This window comes from Charadrius vociferus, unplaced genomic scaffold, assembly GCF_000708025.1.
Source record: "Charadrius vociferus isolate BGI_N301 unplaced genomic scaffold, ASM70802v2 scaffold306, whole genome shotgun sequence".
In the NCBI taxonomy this organism is placed as follows: domain Eukaryota; kingdom Metazoa; phylum Chordata; class Aves; order Charadriiformes; family Charadriidae; genus Charadrius; species Charadrius vociferus.
The window spans coordinates 3,327,463-3,349,707 of NW_009648963.1; the positions used below are offsets into that span (position 1 = coordinate 3,327,463).

General features: G+C 35.8%; 1 protein-coding gene across 1 annotated transcript in view; it reads left to right on the plus strand.

The window, feature by feature from the left end:
- Window positions 1–22,245, plus strand: part of SLIT2 (slit homolog 2 (Drosophila)) — a 293,963-nt gene that overhangs the window by 253,717 nt on the left and 18,001 nt on the right. Inside the window, exons 27-33 of the mRNA XM_009887665.1 lie at window positions 836–960; window positions 1,081–1,178; window positions 2,610–2,749; window positions 15,915–16,008; window positions 17,921–18,058; window positions 18,150–18,390; window positions 18,727–18,857. Of these exons, the coding sequence (XP_009885967.1) occupies window positions 836–960; window positions 1,081–1,178; window positions 2,610–2,749; window positions 15,915–16,008; window positions 17,921–18,058; window positions 18,150–18,390; window positions 18,727–18,857 (967 nt within the window). The remainder of the gene's footprint in view (window positions 1–835; window positions 961–1,080; window positions 1,179–2,609; window positions 2,750–15,914; window positions 16,009–17,920; window positions 18,059–18,149; window positions 18,391–18,726; window positions 18,858–22,245) is intronic.

Consider the following 22,245-nt stretch of genomic DNA (forward strand, 5'->3'; position numbering starts at 1 on the left):
AATATTTATAAAATAGGGATAAGACTTATGTAGGCCAAAGCTCTAAGTCTGGCTTCTGAAACTTAAGATTTTGTCAATATTCACTTCTGAATTCTGTCATTAAAATCATTAATATAAGAAACTAGACTGCAAGTATGGATTGCAGCCCCCATTTGCACATAGATACATGGTACAGTTTGCATTATTTGTCGGCTCAACTAATGCAGTAATGCACAGAACTGTGGCTGCCTCCATAAGGAAGCAAGGTGCAATACAGAGCTATTTACGGTGAGATAGCTTGAACAAGGCAATTTACATTATAATTTACAGATGTTCAACCAATTTGCAGGTAATCTTAGTGGTTCATTTTGCCACCTCTGTGATTCTGTAGATAAAAAATAAATTAAAACAAAAATACATTACAAATAGCATTCTCAGTAACACCATCAAGGGAAGGATTGCAAACTGTGATAGCCCTTTTTCTCATAGGCAGTTTTTACTTCCTAAAAAGACAAAAGCTGAAACTGTATTTTTCATTTTGTTAATACAAAGGAATGGTAATTATCATGGATCAGAACTGTACAGATTTCAGAGAATGGGGATATGGTAATGACTTTGGGGTCAGCTTCTTTGCAAAAAAACCCAGAAAAGTGATAAATAAACCAAAAATACAGCCCCAAATTTATTTACTCATGTCAAAAGAATGAAGGACAGCCCAGCATTCCATTCACATAGGAACACCACAAAGTCTAAAATATAAATTTCATTTTAAAATTTAAAGCAACATAGCAGATATATCCTGTCAAATACAAATTATTAGTTGTTTGTTTCTGACTATCCAATTTGTATTTTTAAGGGCCCGTGGATGTTAATATTCTTGCTAAGTGTAACCCCTGTTTATCAAATCCGTGTAAAAATGATGGAACCTGCAACAATGATCCAGTTGACTTCTATCGATGTACTTGCCCGTATGGTTTCAAGGTAGGTACTGAATGAAGAGAAAAAAGCTTGCTGGAATGTTTGCTTCTCCTTAACAAACGTTTTTATTTGTCTCCGTTCCGCTAGTGTCTGTATTTGAAATTATAATTGTTTCCTGCGTAGGGTCAAGACTGTGACATTCCCATTCATGCTTGCATTAGTAACCCGTGCCACCATGGCGGAACTTGTCATTTGAAGGAAGGAGAAAAAGATGGTTTCTGGTAGGTTGGTTTTAATTGTAGTAACAGTATGGAAAACTAGAGTTTTATATGCTGAAAAAAATTGATGTTAATCTTTTGTTTCTCTGTGTTTGCTGGTAAGTGCACCACAAAGGCAGATTTTCAGCGCTTCTGAAGTTTTCAGAACATGTCGTCGTCCTTGGAAAGCTTCTAAAGCTTTGAAACTGTTAAAAACAATAACAAATGATTGTGATTAGTTGAGGCATATCAGGTCAAGACAACATAGTATTGACTTCATTATGCTAATTAATAGCTAGCTAGATCCCTGCTGAAAAAATCTCACAATTCATCTGTTGTCGTGTGTATTACTTCAACAGACAGCATGTAAATGATAAAATGTAAATCCCAGTGAAACAGAAAATTAATGATTCATTTGAAACTCACTATGCCAGCAGATAAACATGCTGTGAGCATTTTTAATCTTGAGTTATTTAATCACACAGTACAATTACTCCAGATGTACTTCATGAATTATGAAATAAAGTTCTTTAGCATTCTTATGTGAAATTATTAGTCATTTAATAATCTAGACCTCAAGCTTGTTAGAAATGACACTTCAGAAAGATACAATTCATTATCCTGCAATTCATTATGACATTATTCTTATTTTTAAATCCAAATTCTTCCCGAAGATTAAATAGTTTTCTATTAAAAATTAAGCGTATACATCTTAATACTATGCCTCTTGAATTTAAAGTGGCATAGTCATGTCTCAGAATTTGACCTTTTTCATTTATTTGCTTAAACACTACACATTTTGAAAATCAAAGCAATCTTTTAGTGAAAGCTGTAGAAATTATAAATAGTGCATATTAGGTGAAAATGTATGTGTAGTCATGTTTGAGTGATTTTTTACACTTACTACCTATTTTGATGTATTTGTTTTGTATAAATGTACTTAAAAAAAACCCACAACTGTTTTGAAGAGTTTATACAGGCTTTGTTTTTATGTGTTAATGCATGTACTGTGCCAGAACGTTAAACAGAGCTTTATATTGGTGCTTTTAACTGAATGATAGCAGAATACTACTGCTACATACTAATCCCTGATCGCACAGTCTTTTCCATGTGTTTAACTTCAAAAAACCAAATGGATCCCTTTCCATAAGAAATATAATCTAATCTTATAATATAAAGGTAACGTGCTTTTCAAAAGGAATGTTCAGTGATTTAATTTAAGAAGGTCCTTAAACTAAAGAATAAGACAAGAATTTAGAAGCCCCTTTTCTGTAATTTAAAATATGGAACAATATTTTGGTAACACTTATTATATGGGTTTTTTTTACATTATATCAACTATGTTCCTTTATAGGGTAATGATTATGAATTTTTGAACCTATTAATTCCAGAACTTCTTGTCTGGTCTCCCCAGCTAAAATGTCCACGTGTTTAGTTTTGTTTTCTGTATTACAGGTGCACTTGTGCAGATGGATTTGAAGGTGAAAACTGTGAAGTAAATGTTGATGACTGTGAAGACAATGACTGTGAAAATAATTCTACTTGCGTGGATGGAATTAACAACTATACTTGCCTTTGTCCACCTGAATATACAGGTAGGAGTATAAGAGAAAGTACAGGTAATTCAAGAATTCCTAGCAGAACAGTAGTATTTTTCAGTTTGTAGGTGAACTGGTAGTTACTCTACAATTGACTTAAAGCCAGGTTTCCCTCCATATTTTAATCCTGTATGGTTCGTAGTCAAAAGTAGACTTAACGCCCACTCATTAATTCCTTTATTTAAGAGATCATTGAAAATGTGTCCCTCCCTACCATTCGCCTAACCCAGACACCCCAGTGAAGAACCTCTGTACCTGCAGAAATCTGAAAACTATTCTGCTTTTATCCTCTATACCTCACATTACTTACAGGGCAGAAAAAGATCTGTCTGTGCCAGCAGGGAACTGAATTTGGCAGTCCTGGATGCTCTCCTGCCCTCTTTTAGAAACAGTAATGCAGAGTGTGATGCTTTCTGTTCTAGCACACACCAAAAAAAAGAAGAAACATTAGAGAGTGTCTAATTATTTGTTTCGATCAGTTGGCAGCCAGGCCAAAGCATTCCCCTCTCTTTGAGACAGAGGGCCTCTTGCCTGTTGTCATCATCTCTGTGGGAATGGAGGACAAAGTTAGAACAGCAACACCGGAGAACAAGAAGTAGGATCTTTTGTTTACATTGATCTCTTTTATAGTTTTTCTAACTAGACAGGTGTATTTTCTGTCAGCTAGTTGACCACTAGGAGAACACAAAGCTTAAATTCACAAACCCATGATGTGAAAGGCATAAAAAAGAAATGTAAAATCCACCATAACTTGAGAATTAACTCTACTTACTCATCCTATGCCTTTACTTTAATCAATTGATGAAATTGGAGCTCTGGAAAACTGGGAGGAGAGGTGAATTCCTGAATTAATTTCATTTTTTTGAAAATACAGCTAACTCCTTTTTAATAGAAGGTATTTCCATCGTTAGTTCTACAACCTATTGGATTGCTCAAATTTTTTAGGGTATTCAGATTTAAAGTCAATATTTAAATCTTGGAAACCCACAGCGAGTGAAGATGAACCAAGTATAAGAAATACAACTTCTTAATCAAGTGTATGTATTCATCCAGTACTTACACTGGGTGAATGTTTGGTAGAAATTTTCCCATACATATTAAGCTACAATACCTACAGCAATACAGGTTAAAAGAATAAGAAACCAGAATAAGATTTGTCATAATAAGTGGATGGTCCACATCTGGAAGCACAGACATAATATTCTGCTTAGACAAAATACTGTTTTGCCAAGTACTGCTACCTTAATACCTAAGAGCAATAGACAATTCAAGCCTCAGAAACAAATATAACCGGTAACAGCATCAATGAGCATTTCTCCTATAAGTAATATCTCAGGTATATATGTGAGTTAAGCTTCAGCTACCCCCGGGATCAATTGCTATCTCCTTTAAAAATGGGATCAGATTTTCTACTGTGTAGGCTGGAGGAAAGCAAACCAAAGTCACATCAGTCCAGTATTGCTCTTCAGTGGCTTCATGCTAAGAGATTTCATATATCTATTGGATCGTTGACAATTCATTTCCAAGTGCATTCCTCCTCTGCAGCTTTGCAGGTGTTGTTCATTTCTTCATTTTTGACAGTTGCTCTAGGTGCATTTAACTGTGAGAGTAAATAGCTTGCTGTATTCACAGTATGTCAGGGGAAGGACTGTTTTGTATTAAATATCCATGGAGTGAATTCAAAGGCTTGTTTATACGTGCTAGCCTAAAATTTTGATTTAGTGTGCCTCTAGCTTTTCTGTAGTATTGTAATTGAAATGTATGTTTTACATTTACAATTGAAACAGCAATTGTAGCATTTCTTTATACATCTATATGGTTAGAGCGAAAAAGGAGAGCATAAACGTTGGTAAAATTTTTGATGTTTGTATTGCAGTTGTGCTTCTTTAGTCAAATACAAGAAAGTGTATTTTTTTATTTGATTCATAATCGTGCATAATTCTAAAAGGAAAATACTGTGAGTTTACATGGCAAGTGTGTTTGTTTGCTAATTGTAATTCTTTCAGAAAAAGAGATTTGCTTTTACAGATGTAATGCCTACTCATAATCACTATTGAAGTCAGTAGGTCATGTGAGCAGGTGAGAATCTTCTCACCAGCTCAAAAATCAATCGAAACAATCTTCTTGTAGTCAGTAAGTTTAGCTGTTCTGTTTTTTAAAAAATGTTGAGAATTTACACTATCTCGTGAGATTATTTTCACCACCTTACCAAAAACAAAGACACTTGTATTTCTTTAAACATACAACACTAGAGCCTCAGCGCATTTTATAGATAAGTTGGGCAAAAATTGTAGCAAAAGTTCAGGTTTTTCATTCCACAGGATACAGTACGGAATTCTAAAATATACTACCCATTTTACAAAGCATCTGAGGATAAGACATAATGTGTGTAATCCTAAGTCCTTTTTGACATTAATTGTAAGGAGAAAATATAAAACATTGAGCTAGTCAAGGGGTCTTCACGTCCGTCATCCTTCATCTTGCATAATAATGAAATAACCTTCAGTGTCAAGAATTAGACTGACAGTAATCTGGACACATCAGGAACTAGAAATGGTAGTGTTCAGAATAAAAGTAATCTTACAGTTGCCTCAAGTGTGGATGAGGTACCAAATTATTTATAGGGTTTTTTTTTGGTCTGGCCTATAGCCTGATTTGAAAGTTAAATAACAGAATCCCTGTCCAGTATGGAGACAGTGATTTTCATGAGGAACTTTGTAAACATTTGGATTTTGGTATCTGTTCTAACAGGTTAAAGTCAGATATGCATATTGCTAATGTGTTTTTTTATGACAGGTATTTTTCACTAAATGAATTCATGTACTAGTTGGGAAAAAGTAGGTTAACGATCAGGAAAACAGGCTATATATTCAGTAGATAACAAGATTTTTAAATTCAGAGATACTTACCTCTAGCTCAGAAAGTCCCTGATCTGTAAGTTGCTGGAGACTGGGACAGTATACATACCAGGAAAATACCACCGTAGGCTTGTCCTATTCTCTTTTAATTCTGTTGGTAATACTTCGAATTGTCTGTGTTCAAGATGTCACAGCATATATGTAATGAATATGGAAGTGCACCAGCCCACAATATTTTTCTGGGTGAATGGTTATGTGCAAATATGCTTTACATTTCAGTAGTTCAGTATAAGGAAGTCAGCTGAAACCTGCTGGTATGAAATGTAAATCATTCTTCTTTAAAGTTTCATTTTCACGTGGAAGGCTTGTTGGAATCTCAAACTAACTCAGAAAATACATACAAAAACTATGAAAACTGTTGTAAAGAATGTTGCAGTGCAAAACCAAACAGTCACTTTTTGACTTTTCTAACAATCCCTTGAAAATTGACACTTCCCAAGTATGCAGTTTTGATTTAAAAACAAACAAAAAAGCTTATTATGTTGTTGCCTAAGAATCAGAAATCCATTTTTCTCTGCCTCAGTTAAGTTTTACAATTACCTCCACAGTTACAGGTGGAAAGACAAGGAATGGTATTTGCACTATACTACAAGCTTTCTTAAGATGATAGACTGTAACTGTGAAGCAACACTAAGCAAACGGAATCAGCGGACACTCAGGGTGTCTGAGGAAACCTTGAGAAATAAAACATTTAAAATACATCGCTATGTCCTGCACTCTTTAACCTCGCTACTCTCTTAACATTGTCATCTCCTTTATTTCAACCTCAGTCTGGTAAACTTCAGGTCATTTTATGTACATTCTATAGATTACAGATGATCATTTCTCTTGCTCATTACCATCAGTCATTAGATCACAGATCTAAGAAGTAAAACCTTTCTTATGCCACCAGTGGCATGGACTTCTTACCTTTTCTGTTTGTTTTGCTCTGCTGTAGGTGAGGCTCTGAAGCTTGCTTCCTTTTGCTATACCAACCTCTCTGCTGCTATAGTTGTGCATTAGCTTAATGTGCTATGCTGTTGTATTACAATGTAAAAAGTCTCTTGTCTCTTCTGTCTTTGTCACTGCAAGCTGCTAATCTGAATGAAGTGGAAAAAGGTCAGTTGTCTTTTAAGCCTATTTTCACTTACTTTGGTTTCTCACTTTCCTTTCCTTAAAGGTGCATGGATTTCCGTTCTTACAAATGATCAAATAAATTGTGTATAGGTATAATTTAGAAAGCTCACTGCAAATCCTCAAATTAGGCACTTGGCTCTTGCTGTGAATGCGTGTCAAAAGAACGTCGTTGAAGATGCAGATCATTGTGCAGGAGTACTTTAATACTACCTTCATTGTCTTTTTTCCAGATGTTTTAAAAATTTGTGCAGCCACTGATTGGACTAACAAAAAAGTTTACACGATGATCTTCTGAAATCTTTATTCTCGTCACCTTAAAGATATACCTTGGTTCCGTTCTAATATATTCTCTGTTTTATAGCACTGTTTTGCTTTAATTACTTCGTTAGATTATGATACTGGAAAACACACTGGAGTATGAAATGACAATCTTTTGCTCATCATTTCTGTGGCCTTTTTTTGCTGTAAATATCTAAAGAAACTGAAGTGACCACATTAAGCTGAGACTATGGTATTAGAAAGGTAATAGTGGAGAGATTTATGACAGTAACTTTGGGTGTTCCTGATTTTTAATTTTTTTTTTTTAAGTTTCTGCCTAACACCTATCTCACTAACAGTGAGAAAATATCTTCTGTACAATCTGATCATCTATACAATAGGAGAGCTAATGTAATCTGTGATGACATATTTATGAAGTTACATACTAGTTTTAAAAGCAAATGACTCATAGTATAGTTACCATTAATTTAATTTGATAAATATATTATGCAGTCTATAAAGCAATATAATATTTCACTAGTAATAAAAATGTTTGTTATCTGTGAAATAACATGTTGAGCAAGGCTGCAATTATACCATCTATGTTGATTAATTTAGACATCTGATGAATAATTCTTACAACTTAAACTCAGAGCCTAAATTCTGTCTGTAAATGATGGAGAGAGCAAGACATTTCCAGAAAGTGATTCCAACCACAGGTGTTCCACTCTTAAAGCCGTATTCCATTTAGACATATTGCCATATTTCCATTTTATTATTACTTATCTGTACAGCAAAGATAGCCTCCTGTTTTTCTTTCCCCTTGTTACTTCCTAAGTTATCTTTTCTTCATTGTTCTGTTACTATCACAGTATGAAACTGGGTGATTTTGTAAAAGAGTACTTGTCCCTCGAAAAACTAGGAAAAGCGCAAGCTCGCTATAAATAAATATAAATGTTGACTTCTTTGTTATTCTTATTTTTAGTAAAAAAAAAAAAAGAAACAAAACCAAGCAGATGGCAATAACTAGTTCAACAGCTGTGATTCATGGATGAAATTTCACTTTGTTGCTGATTTCCAGTAGTGTAAATTCCAGAATTTTAGGATTTACTTTTGGAAATTAATAGAAAAACTTAATTTCTATATTCATGAAAAATAGCTTTTCAAATGGAATGTAAAGGGAAGATGCTACTATGAAGAGACTCAATCTCCATTTCAAGTTGAAGCAGCTGTTACCTGTGTATAATTTGTCTTGCTGGTAGTTTAAATGTCTTTAAGTGTGATTAAAGGTAGAAGGGCAATGAATCCTAAATAGAACTGTAGTCACTGTAAATGTATTACACAAGTGTGAACTATAACATACTAAAATTACTGATTATATCAAGAACAAATTCTTCACAAACAAATTATCAAACAGCCAGTGGATGTGAACTAAGTTCAGCAGCAAAATTAAGCAGATGTGTATGTGATACATACTTGTATTAGCTTGCCCAGCTGAATGTGAAAGTTATTAATGGTCTATAAGGCGCTTGGAGGATTGGTCAGTTTTATCATGCCAGACATCTTTTGAATTGTGACAGTGCGGGGGGGAGGGGGAGGAAGGGGGAAGGGGATCATTTTAAGTAATTATCTTAGTGTAGGCAAGCCATAGACTCAGATATTTACATATTTATACGTTTCAAAACTTCATTGCATGGCCTTCTTGCTACTACAATAAAGGAGTTGAGTTACTACTTTCAATTCACTTGGTAATCAAATAAGTACCTGCCTAAAATTTAAGCACGCAAATAATCAAATGCAAATCATTTCATATCAAACTTGATAAAAAGTTTAATTATTTCATTAAATCAGGATCATAATCCTCATTCTTGTAAGAACTACACGTAAGTGTTACAGCATCTTAGGATAAAGAGATACCTTTGCTACTCTTGCTTTTCATCACTCGTAAAATTTTCTGCTTCATCTAGCTTAGTATACTTCAAATGACTATTCTATATTAAAAACTCAAGTATTAAAGTAATTTTACTGCCTTCTCATAAAGGGGGAATATACGTGATACCCTTGGCAAGCTGAGCTACCTGCTACTCGTTTGATCACTGCCAGTACTGATTCTGGTCTATAATCTATCCTTTTGTTTTCCTTAATTGTCTTAAAGCTTACCTGCCTTAAAGTTACTATTTCTTTGTTGTTGCCAAACAGCATATATAAAACAACCAGAAATGTTAAATTAAATAAGCACCATCTTACATTAAGATCCACAAGCATGGGGGATGGAGAACAGATTTAATCAACGGTGAAAGATAGGAACAGTCCAGCAATGAATCAGATCTAGCATTTGATTTAAAAATTGAATTCCAACAAAACATTCAGGCTTGTGGTTATAAACTGCACCCTAATGTGACTGTGAACTTTTTTTAATTGTAAACAACTTTATCCCTCATATAGTAGATATTTTTTGTCTTTTCTGAATAATGAACTCAAGACTAAATAATTTATGTTGTCTACTGTTTGTGAAACTCAAGACTTCATAAAAATGCAGCACTTTTCTCTTTGTTACATGGCACTGACATTTTCCAACTAGTCCTACACTCTATTGGCTATTTGAGTCAGAAGTAATTAAACAGAGACCTCCAGTCAAAGGCTCAGATAGTAATACCTGATTGATAAAACATAAATACTGGAGAAGTTGACTCACAATATATCACTACCAAGCTCAGAAGCTGGAATGGACATATATGTACACATATAAAAGCCTGCTATTTTAGCAATTACCAGTAAGTCTGTAATATATATTTGTTATTTTAGCTTTGGAATAGCAAATAAGTCTTCTAGCAAAAACGTGATTTTTATAATTAAAACAGACCATTCTTTCTTTTGCATTCTGTCTCTCGTTTTTATTCTAATATCATAATCAGCTTTGCTAATGCACTAGTGATTTTTAGGCTTGTTTCTTCAGTAGGCTTGCCTGTAATTAGCAATGTGCTATTCCATTCAGAAGCCCATGTCCATTTGTGTTAGAGCTCTCCTCTTCATTCAGAAATACAGTGGCTGATATTGCTTTCTTTGATTGTATTGTGAATTTATTGCTCAATTATTCAAAATAATAATGATGTAAACCATTTTTCACCTCATTGCATTATTCCTCATTATTTGTTGTACTGCGTGTCTTTATATATTGGAAAATCTAGAGTTAAGGGTCTGTTCAACCTTGAGAAAAGATTTTTATCACCATGTTCCAGTACTTAAAGGGTGGCTACAAAAAAGAGGGAGACTCCCTTTTTACAAGGAGTCACATGGAAAAGACAAGGGGTAATGGATAGAAGTTACTCCTGAGGAGATTCTGACTGGACACAGGAGGAAAATTTTTCGCAATGAAAACAATTAGCCATTGGAATAACCTCCACAGGGAAGTGGCGGATTCCCCAATGTTGGACACTTTTAAGATTCAGCTGTACAGGGTGCTGGGCCATGTTGTCTAGATTGTGCTTTTGCCAAGAAAGGTTGGACCAGGTGATCCTTGAGGTCCCTTCCAACATGGTATTCTATGATTCTGTGATTAAGTTTTTCTGTGATTTATCATCTCATCAATCGTAAGAGTGAACAAACATACACAAACTGACCTGTGAGTCTAGAAAACTTATAACTTTGGTTAGTTAATCAAGGATTACACACAATTAATCATCAGCATTTAATAGTGTTGTCTGGCTGTTTAAGTCTGCATCGTCCTCTATATCTAGCTGCAAAATCTCAGTAAATATTCCAGCCTTGACCTTGGAGGGTTGTGTTCATTTGGACTGTGCCGATCACGCAGAGTTCCGCTGCTTGCACTGCTATTCCATACCAGAATCCAGACTCCCTAGATTAATTAAGCAAGATGTCTTATGAAAAGAGTTATTGCTGGTTCTAATTAAACTTTGGAAGCTTCTCACAGGATTTTTGACACTTTATCCACTGCTTATTTTTAAACAAACTAGTCTGTTGCTTATTTTCCTACATACAGAAATGTTCCCGTCTTTCAAAAACATGATTACTTAGCCAAGCTCTTACAGAAGCCTCAGTTACAATATTATTAGATGAATAAAAGAATGTACACACACATTGGTGTCAGGCTTCCCTGAATTGAGACATTTGTTTCACAGTCTTTTTTCATTATTTTGAAGTATGTTTTTTTAAAACATTATATTATGCTTTCCAAATCAGGGAACTCTCTCAGATTTCCTCCCAGTAAAGCCAAGGAGCCTAACTTGGTAAATCTGATATTTCCTTCAATGAGTGTTTCACTTGCACCACTATCTTTTCATTTCAACAAAATTACTTTCTTCTCTTCACCTTATCTCAGTTAAATTCTGAATAACAAATTGGTTATTCAGTATGCTAAAAGAGATGTTGCTTTACCAGGAAACTATTCTTCAGTGGTTCAGATTCCATGTCACATATTTTTACTTACTCTTTCTATTAATGTTTTTGGTTGTGAGAACGCTCCAGTCAGAATATAAATCTGTTAGCAGTGCAAACGAAGACCTCGCGCTTGGGTTCTTTTGGTTTGTTCTTCTGGTATTTATATTTTCATTCAGAAATTCGGTATTTGATGTACATATTTCGGATTCCATCTTGATTTTTTCATGTTTTTCTTTTTACTGATCCTGTGTGCTCTGTCATGAATGCTGCTCTTTCATTATAATGAAAGTTTGTATTTTGCATAAAACTGACTCTTTTGTTCATAGGGTTTTTTACATTATTGTTTCACTACAGGGACCGCCATGTTTACCATGATTTCTGTTTCCTTCCCTGTGCTACTTGCTAACAGACTGCATAACTAAAAGCTCCCTCCAGTGATATGATTCTGACTTACTTCCCAGTGCACACAGTTTGCAAATGTGAGGGGAAACTTTCCTTTCTTTTACGCTGTCACAGCACAGGGTCCTGTCTTTTAAAGACAAGTGGGGTTTTGAATTATTGTTTCTCTTCTTTTTCAGTTTGTACACTTTTCTACAGAGTGCTCAGACCAAAGTCTGACCATAATCTCAAATATACCTGGTGATGTTTTCAGGCTGTTTGGCTGTAGTAGGCCCAGTGGTGTAACATTGAGCTTGTGACCTGAAGTGGACATTTTTCAAAACTGTAAGCCTGTTTCAAACTCAAACGTCCAGTTTGACCCTCAATATCTATGCAGGTTTCACAGCTATGACTCGGGAATTAAGACTTTTCAAGCACCCCTGAGCTTTTCAAGAGGCGATTCAGTTTTCAGTGTAGTTCACAAGATGTTAGGGCCATCAACCTGTGACTACTAAAATGCAGTGTACCCTGACTATTTTATATATATATATACCTGGATGGGGGAAAAAATTTAAAAAATGGACAGGCTTAGATACTACTCAATAAAGCTGTTGGCCACACAAGAAATTTCAGAGGACTGTGCCAATGATAATGTAAGCCATGGCCCAATTACTAGCAAAATCAGTGCCAGTTCAGTAAAGTTGACAGCAATAGTGACATTGCTTGCTCCTGTTATGCCAGTCCAAATTTGCCTTTTTCTAGGTATTTTGGGGGGTTTTCACTGAACTTTTACTGTGAATCTATCTAGAGACAGCAAACCTCCAGACCTTGAAAGATAGGCTCCATATGTCCCTTTCCAAAAGTCTCTAATATACCATTAGAATTAATAATCTTGGGAATGTCTAGAGGTGTTTTTCTCCAAGTCTTTTAAGTACTGAACAGCTTTATTTTTATTATTTGTAATTGGGGTGTCATATATTTTGCAGTTCTGCATGTAATTTAAAATAGAATATATGCCACGATGAGATATTTGGGGGGAGTGTATATATATATGCATATATACACATATATGTAGGCACATATAAACATTTCTAAGCCATAGGAATGTGTATAAACTAGGTTAAAAACACCAGTGATTTTTGCTTATTCCACTCGATGTTCCTGGAAATGTGAATTCTCTGTTCACATATTTATATCTGTCCTAAATGTTGCTGTCCTTTAAACGGATTTCAGCTATTACAACAAGTTCTGCGAATTGACTAAATGCTATGTGAAGAATTACTTCCCTCATATATGTATTTGTTTGAACAAAAACCCTTTGAAAAGAGAAAGGGATCTGGTTTTTGTTTGATATATCGTGGGACGCAAAGAATCCCTGGTATTTCAGGATTCTTTGTGCACTGACCTAGTCATAACAGTTGCACATTTCCAGACTAATAAGTCCATTGAGAGTTTGAAGAGGCTTTGAGGATAGAATTCAAACCCTTTGTATTAGTCATCTTCAGTGGCCTGCATTTGATCTTCATTCAGTTTCCTACATATATTGACTAAGTCACATTGTTACTGACAGTTTTCCTGAGGACTGTTAAGTAGCCTGCGCTTGAAGGCCATTTACTTGTGTTAACTCAAAGCTTTATTTGGATTTGCAGAGAAAATGCACTACTCACAAATTGGTAATGTGCTAGCAATTACTTTAAAAAAAAAATATATCTTTGTGTAGAACCAGTCTGGATCTTTTGGATGGCTGCAAAGGACTTGTGTAGCTGGTTTTGGCTTCTCCTCTCATTTTTGAAGAGGTAGAGATCCCATGTCTTATCACACTTAGCATACATAATTCAGATGTGTTTTTATCCAGCATAACCATCTTTGGCTCTGGTTCAGTTTTGCCTTTTCTCTGTCCTTGCTTTAATGTAGACTGTTCCTCAGCTCTTATAAGTTTTTGTTTATTTGTCCATTGTTTGAAATAAGTTCTACATACCTTAAGAGATAAGTCCTGGAAATAATGTCTCAAGTCTTGGGTAGTCAGTATTCATATTCACAATACACAGTTTTAAACACTAGTATGTAAGCACACTTGCTGTGGAAAGGACAAATTTCTCTGGAGGATCTGTTGAACCTGTTTAAAAAAAAAAAAGACAAATAGACCTTTAATCATCTACCTTTGCTTTCAATTTATTATGATGTGTACATCTATAATTCCAGAGAAGCCCATGTAATCAGGAAGACAGCTTCTGTGTAGTGCTAAGTGCTTGCCAAGGAGCAGTGTAAAATGTGAGAAACCTTATTGCTTAATGACAGTAGTAGCTGATGAACTGATACACATACACACGCACACATATGTATTCTGGAAGATACCTTCATTCATGTACTTTCTGCAAAATCTCCATTCCAGTGTTATCACCCTATACCTTTCTCCCTTTTTCCAATCTGCATGCTCCTGATTCTACCCAAATTGTGTCCCTAAGTGGTCTGTCCTCCTTTCCCCATACAGTGTTCGTGGTGGTGCTGTTCTCATCCTCAGTACTTAGTTAACAGTTAGAGGAAAGAGGTGAAGCCACTGTATGCTATTTTAATCTCAGGCTGCCCTCCAGCAGATACTGATTCCTCAGCTAGCGACCCTGCAGGCCACTACCACCCTCAGATAGGTAAAACTGAGGGATACCCAATATGGTGCCTCTTTGAAGGAAAGTTGCAGTCTTTTTTCAGTGGCGCCCAGTGATAGGACGAGGGGTAATGGGCATAAACTTGAACATAGGAAGTTCCATCTTAACATGAGAAGGAACTTCTTTACTTTGAGGGTAGTGGAGCACTGGCACAGGCTGCCCAGAGGGGTGGTGGAGTCTCCCACTCTGGAGACATTCAAAACCCGCCTGGACACTGTCCTGTGCAACCTGCTGTAGGTGACCCTGCTCTGGCGGGGGGGTTGGACTAGATGATCTCCAGAGGTCCCTTCCAACCCTAACCATTCTGTGATTCTGTGAAAGTTCAGCTGGGGCAGTGAAAGGCTCTGCTCCTCCACTGCCATCTTCTGCTCTTTTCTCCCTCGTTCTGGTGTACACTTCTACTCCTGTCTGCTCACTAGCTCACGTTCTATTACTTGATAAATGACAAGGGGCAACCCTACTCCTTCCATAGTTTTAGGCCCCGATAGACCTGTGAGTCCCTGAATTCAGCAGGCGTAGGGTCTTTACCTGTTGATTTTACATATATTCTTCTTATGGATGTTGGAATAAGTATATCAATCTTACAAAGCAGGGGTAAGCTTTGCAAGTGCACTATTCATGTTATTTTCTGATTAGTTAGGGAACAAGATATTGCTGATCTGTTTACACACCTGTAAGTGTTTCCTCGTCATAAAGTTTCAAATAAAATCCTATTTTAACCATATTAAAATATTTTATAGATTATATGGCCCATGTTGGAAATTAGAGCCACTGCTTCTAGCAGCAGGGAAGGAAGACATTTGACATAGTTGTGGTTTTTTTTTTCTTTTAACAGAACAGTTTATAGATTATTATGGTACATTAACAAATACAGATATTGGGGAGTCATATTTAAGAAAAAGTAGATAGCAAGGTTTCATTTGGGGGGTAATTGGAATTGTGTTGACATGCAGTGATATTAACAGTTATTTTTCCAGCTAATAGATTACTTGTAGTGCAAATCTGTGTATTTCTGTGTGTAATGTGCTTAGAAATAAGTAAGAAAAAGCATATTGATGGCTTGTTTGTTCTAGCGAGAAGAGATTCAATCAGTAGTGTTTTGCTATACAGCAGAGCTAGATTAAATACTGTAACTGAAAAAATTTTTTTTTCACAAAATTTTCTTTTATATCCATGGGTAGATGATTGACATTGAACTATTTTTTTTTATTAAATAAGTTGTCAAAGAGTAGTATTTGTTGTTATTGTTTAGGTATTAATATTTATTTATTAGTATTTATTTAAAAGGTATTATTTATTATTATATCATGAAGTATGCATTTTTCAGTGTTAAAAAAAAAAAAGTTGTAGCTGTTACTTTTAAAATAGCAACAGCTATTTTCAGGCCACTGTGATATTTTCACTGAATTGACAGCATACATTATATTTCAGGTGAGCTCTGTGAGGAGAAACTAGATTTCTGTGCTCAAAACCTGAATCCTTGCCAGCATGACTCAAAGTGTATCTTGACACCGAAAGGATACAAGTAAGTCTAACATATTGTCACAGTTGAACTGAACCTAAATTTCTATTATTTTTTAATCCTGCTTAGCTTCTTTTCTTTTTGTTTTAGTGGAAACAAGATCTATTCTCAAAATACTAATTTCATTTATTATCAAGCATGACGGCAGAAAAGGCCATTATTTTCATGTAGATCCACGTTATTGTCTTAAATATGTTTTACTGAGTTTTACTGATCCTTAACAGAACTAATCCCAGTCAGATTTTAAATAGGAACGCAGAGTAAAGCCGTTAGTCTACGTGACAGTCTATACAAAAACCCTTTTAGTAGCTTGGACAGTAGGAAAATAATTGCATTTAATTGAAGTGGAATAATTATACTGCTTTCTGAGAATTGTGAAAGGGATTATTAGGAAGGCATACTGGACGGTATAAACTAAAGAAGTCCATCACCAGGAAAACTAATCTTTAATTACACCATATCCTTGCCATAATTAATTAGTATGCACAATTTAAAGTGTTTTTAATAGGCTTTAGGTTAATAACTACAGAAAACCTGCAGCTTTCAATTGTTGTCATAAGCACCTGTTTTATGCACTATATGCTCTTGTGCTAAAATCAGATTTAGTATCATCTCTACTACTTATGAAATGACATTTTATTTAAAATACAACAAAAAATATTCAAATTTATTAAATATTCAAATTAACATGAAGTTAAGTTTATAGTTTTCAACTGGAAAATAGAAAATTTGTTGGATTTCAATTGTTGTGTCTTATGTTTATTTTCTTCATGCCACTTCAGTAACCCTAGTTTGGCATCTTACACTTTACCGCCTAGTTCATTAATCTTCACTGTTACTTTCTGACATTTTAAATCAGAAAATAGCAATTGCAGTAACTTCAAGAATGTATCTCACTTATTCAGCTTTTTAATAGCACGCTTTATACACTTTTTTTCGCTTTTCTTATGTGTATATGTTATTGAATAAAAATCAAGATATAGTTGATTAAAGTACTTAATTTAAAGTTACATGGCTATTTAAAATCACTCTTGCAACTTCATAGCAAATTTTAGATACTAAAAGAAACAACACCAAGGAGGGAATCACAAGATCTAATGAAATCAATTATATACACCTTAATTTAAAAACAAATATGTGGATGCATGAATTTGTGTTCTTTTCCATTTATTTTTCACAGAGTTCTGGGTATTCACTCAGTCTAACATATGAGAATTCCCTGAAGAAACACCACTAGTATTAACAATGAGAGTTGCATGGGGGGAAAAAAAAGAACCAAACCCCAAAAAACATTATATACTGCCTTGGGGATATGCTGTTTCTAGTTCACTGGGGGCTCAGGGAGGGCAGAGGATGTGTTTTGAGACTTCTGTTAGTTCACTAACCATGGAGCTATTTATAGTAAATCAGGCTGGTGGAACTTCAAGGGGAAAAAAATTTATGCATAACCTCTAAACTGTATAAAAGGACTGTTGGTCTATTCATAGCTGTTGACAAAGAAAATATCCATCAGTATAATACAAGTCTTGCATTATTTGTCTCGGTTTCAGCAACTAAGCATATTGATTATTTTTAGTGTTCACAGCCACTTACAACATGCTGTAACGTTCTGCATTACTCATAAACTCCAAGAAGAACTGTCAAAATGATTCATGTAGGCTCTCTAGATTTAAACCACAATTCTTCAATATAATGGCAGATGAGTGAGCCGGTGTAACTAGCAAACCTGTATTCATAACATATGTAGATTCCCCTTATTATAACATGATTAAGCTACAAAGTCTTTACACACAGTCACAGTAATGTTTTTTTTTTCCTTGAGTTTTAAACAACTCTGTAGTTCGTTAACTTTGTCATTAGCAGACTCTATTGTTAAAAGGCACTGTGCTATCCCCCTTGCTTTCCTGTTTCACAGGTGTGATTGCACTCCGGGCTATGTAGGTGAGCATTGTGATATTGACTTTGATGACTGCCAGGACAACAAATGTAAAAATGGAGCACAGTGTACTGACGCGGTCAATGGATATACATGTATTTGCCCAGAAGGATACAGGTGAGAAGGATCTGAAGAAAGTACAAACATGTATATCTTCTCTCAAAGTTGGGTTTTTTTGGGAATACTAATTTTTTCTGTTTGCATTTAGTGGCTTGTTTTGTGAGTTTTCACCACCAATGGTTCTACCTCGCACCAGCCCTTGTGATAATTACGAATGTCAAAATGGAGCCCAGTGTATCATAAAAGAGAGTGAACCAATCTGTCAGTGTTTATCAGGCTACCAGGGTGAGAAATGTGAAAAGCTGATCAGTATAAACTTTGTCAACAAAGAATCCTATCTACAAATCCCTTCAGCTAAGATACGTCCCCAAACCAATATCACTCTACAGGTAAGATATCTTGTGTTGTAGATTCTGGTCTGGAAAAGAGTGTTACTGACTTTTCATGGTGTGGAAAATTAGCCAAAGTTGTCGTTGGCTCACCTAAAGAGCTTTTCACGGTTTGAGCTGAAAATCATGAAGAGTCACTGGAATAACTCTATATTCATGTTGAAGTAGATGGGCTTATTATTAGGAAGAGAAAGAATTTTGCCACGTTGTCCTTCAAGGAAGAATTTTATAGTGAAGTAATAGACTATGGCAGTAAATGCAGAGATTCACTTAATACAGCATTTTGATTTAATATTTATTTTTAGTTCTTTCTAAGTGTTTCTTTCTTTTAACTAGATTGCCACAGATGAAGACAGTGGGATCCTGCTCTACAAAGGCGATAAAGATCATATAGCAGTAGAGCTGTACCGGGGTAGAGTGAGGGTCAGTTATGACACAGGATCTTATCCAGCCTCTGCTATTTACAGGTGAATTCAGATGAAACAAATTTCTAACTGAAAGCCAACATGTATTAATTTCATATGTCAAAGTCACATTTTTGAATAGATGGTTAAAAGAAATATATGCAAATGAACGTATTGTCAGACATTTAAAACCTATTGCCAAAAGACATGATTTGGCTTGGAAAATAACTCTAATGCAGATATGTCAGAAAGATAATATATTATTTGATCCATTAAAACTGAGTAAGAGTTAGCTTTCAGCAGAATATTTATACATTTGTGTAAAGCTCACATGTGGAAGTGCAGTTTTTTCCATCATGTTACTGCCAAATAATTTCCTAGTGTGCAGGGTAAAGTGCAGAACTATACTGCATAAACAGAAACAAAATGGAAGTTTCTCTTCTCTTCTGTGTCAGGCAGTCATATAATGTGGGACTTTTCTCTGGCAAGTGAAGAGAAAGCTAAAAACTTGATTCTGAAAAAAGGCACTACCCTTGAAAAAGAAATGTCTTTTGCTTCCAAAGTCATTAAGAGACAGAATCCACATCTGCTTCTGAGGCATAATTTTTCAGGTTTTTTTAAGTCAAGTTTATCTGGTTCTCTGAAAAATTACCGCCTGAATTTCCGGGGAGGTTTTATGTAGCTTCTCAAGAATTTGCAGACAGATGTTGCACAAGTGAGCAAAAAGACAACAGCCATCACTTCTTGGCCTTCATTGCCCTATTGCTGCTACAAATACATTCAGAAGTGAAGGGGAAGTGTTAAAGGAGTTTTCCTCCAATCTTCTTTTTGTTGCATTTACACCTTTTGTGTTGTAAAATTAGATGTAGTGTATATTTACTTGGTGCAGTTTGTAGCAGCTGACATTTTTCTGCATTCTATTAGGGTCATTTCATTGAAAATAAATGATTTTTAGAAATTATTGCTTTCAAATGGCAATATAAAATCAAAAGCTTAAGTTTATAGAGCAGGGAAACAATGCTAAACTTTGTTAGGTAATAACACCAAGGGAACTGTGGGTTTAGTAGTTTACTAAAAGCATTCCACAGAAAAAAATTCATTTCTATAAAATACAATATAAAGTTGTTTAGTAAAAACATAGCCTTTTACAATAAGCATCTTAAGGTTCCTTTTATGCATTTCATAGGGGTTTTTTACTATTCCATGAAAATATTTAACATGTGGAAATAGTGTATGTATTTTAATTGTATACATTTTCATATATTAAAAATAGGATTTGACTTTACAGGAGATTGAAGTATTTAACACTAATTTAAAATTGCATGAAACATTCACTTTTCTCAGTGACTACAATTCGCAATAAGATTATTTTTCTTTCCTATCTGGGATAGTGCTAAAGAAGTTTAGATTGTTTTTTCAGGAGCTTAATTATTTTTGTTGATTTTTACTTTGTTAGGTACAGCTGTGTAAGAATAGGAAGCAATAGGAATCAGGATCATATGTAATTTCAAGTTATTTTTGCTCCCGTTTGTTTAATCTATCCAGAATAGTTCTTCCCATTCAAAATATATATTTCGTTCTAATCCATTTAATACTTTCTCCAGTATTACTGGAATAAATACTGGTAATTCATACTTGTCCATTTTAGTTTTTTAGAAAAAGAAAACTAAAACAACACTCACACAGGTAAAATTAAAAACCATAAATGTAGAAGGGATAAATAACAACGTAATCAATTAATAAACAGTCCCAATTAGGTAAGCATTACAGAACAATTAGAAGCATCTCCCCTACATAATTTATCAGCTCTTTTTAATTATGTGACAGGTTGAGAATGCAGGCGCAGTGATGAAAGGGATGGGAAATGTAGTTAAGTGTTACAGGGTTACACAGTTGTTTAGTGAAGCAGATACACACTTGTATTATTATTATTATTATTATTAACCCCCTTTCATTTCAAATCAGTACGATGGTGAGTTTCTAGGAGATATCTGAAAATTGTCATGTAATGGTACTGAGATCAACTGTAATGAAGTCTTGCTCTTGAGGGAAGTGCATATGTAGGAAGCCATGTGTACATTTCCACATTTGTGTATATGTTTGTGCATCTAGTGATCACTGTACAAATTAGATATTATTTCATTTCTGTTGGTTGTCAGTTGACCCTGGCTGGATGCCAGGTGCCCACCAAAGCTGCTCTATCACTCCTGTCCTCAGCTGGACAAGGGAGAGAAAATATAACAAAAGGCTCGTGAGTCGAGATAAGGGCTCACCAATTACCATCATGGGCAAAACAGACTCGACTTGGGAAAAATTAATTTAATTTATTACCAGTCAAATCAGAGTAGGACAATGAGAAATAAAAACTAAATCTTAAAACACCTTCTCCCCACCCCTCCCTTCTTCCTGGGCTCAACTTTACTCCCGAGTTTCTCTACCTCCTCCCCCTGAGCAGCGCAGGGGGATGGGGAATGGGGATTTCAGTCAGTTCATCACACATCGTCTCTGCTACTCCATCCTCATCAGCGGACGACTCCTCACACTCTTCCCGTGCTCCAGTGTGGGGTCCCTCCCATGGGAGACAGTCCTCTGCAAACTTCTCTCACATGAGTCCTTCCCACAGGCTGCAGTTCTTCACAAACTGCTCCAGTGTGGGTCCCTTCCACAGGGTGCAGTCCTTCAGGAACAGACTGCTCCAGCGTGGGTCCCCCATGGGGTCACAAGTTTTGCCAGCAGACCTGCTCCAGCATAGGCTCCTCTCTCCACAGATCCAAACGTCCTCAGCCTGCTCCAGTGCGGGCTTCCCGAGGGGTCACAGCCTTCTTTGGATGCATCCACCTGCTCTGGTGTGGGGTCCTCCATGGGCTGCAGGTGGATATCTGCTCCACTGTGGACCTCCATGGGCTGCAGGGGGACAGCCTGCCCCACCATGGTCTTCACCATGGGCTGCAGGGGAAATCTCTGCTCCAGCACCTGGAGCACCTCCTCACCATCCGTCTTCACTGACCTCGGTGTCTGCAGAGTTGTTGCTCTCACATATTCTTACTCCTTTCTCCAGCTGCAATTGCTGTTGTGCAGTAACTTTTTCCCCCTTCTTAAATATGTTATCCCACATGCACTACCCTCATTGCTGATGGGCTCAGCCTTGGCCAGCAGCACCTCTGTCTTGGAGCCGGCTGGCATTGGCTCTATCAGACATGGGAGAAGCTTCTAGCAGCTTCTCACAGAAGCCACCACCGTACCAAAACCTTGCCATGCAAACCCAATAGACTATTTCAGGTTCTAGAAAGGAGTATGTTGTAGCACAGGATCTTTTACACATTATACTCTAATCCCTTCATCCTTTCCAACCTATTCCTCTTTTTCTAACTTTTGTTTCCAGTCATCCCTGTTTCCAGTCCTTACTGTTTTACTTTCCTAGGATCTTGGTGACATTTCCTTCCCCTTTTCA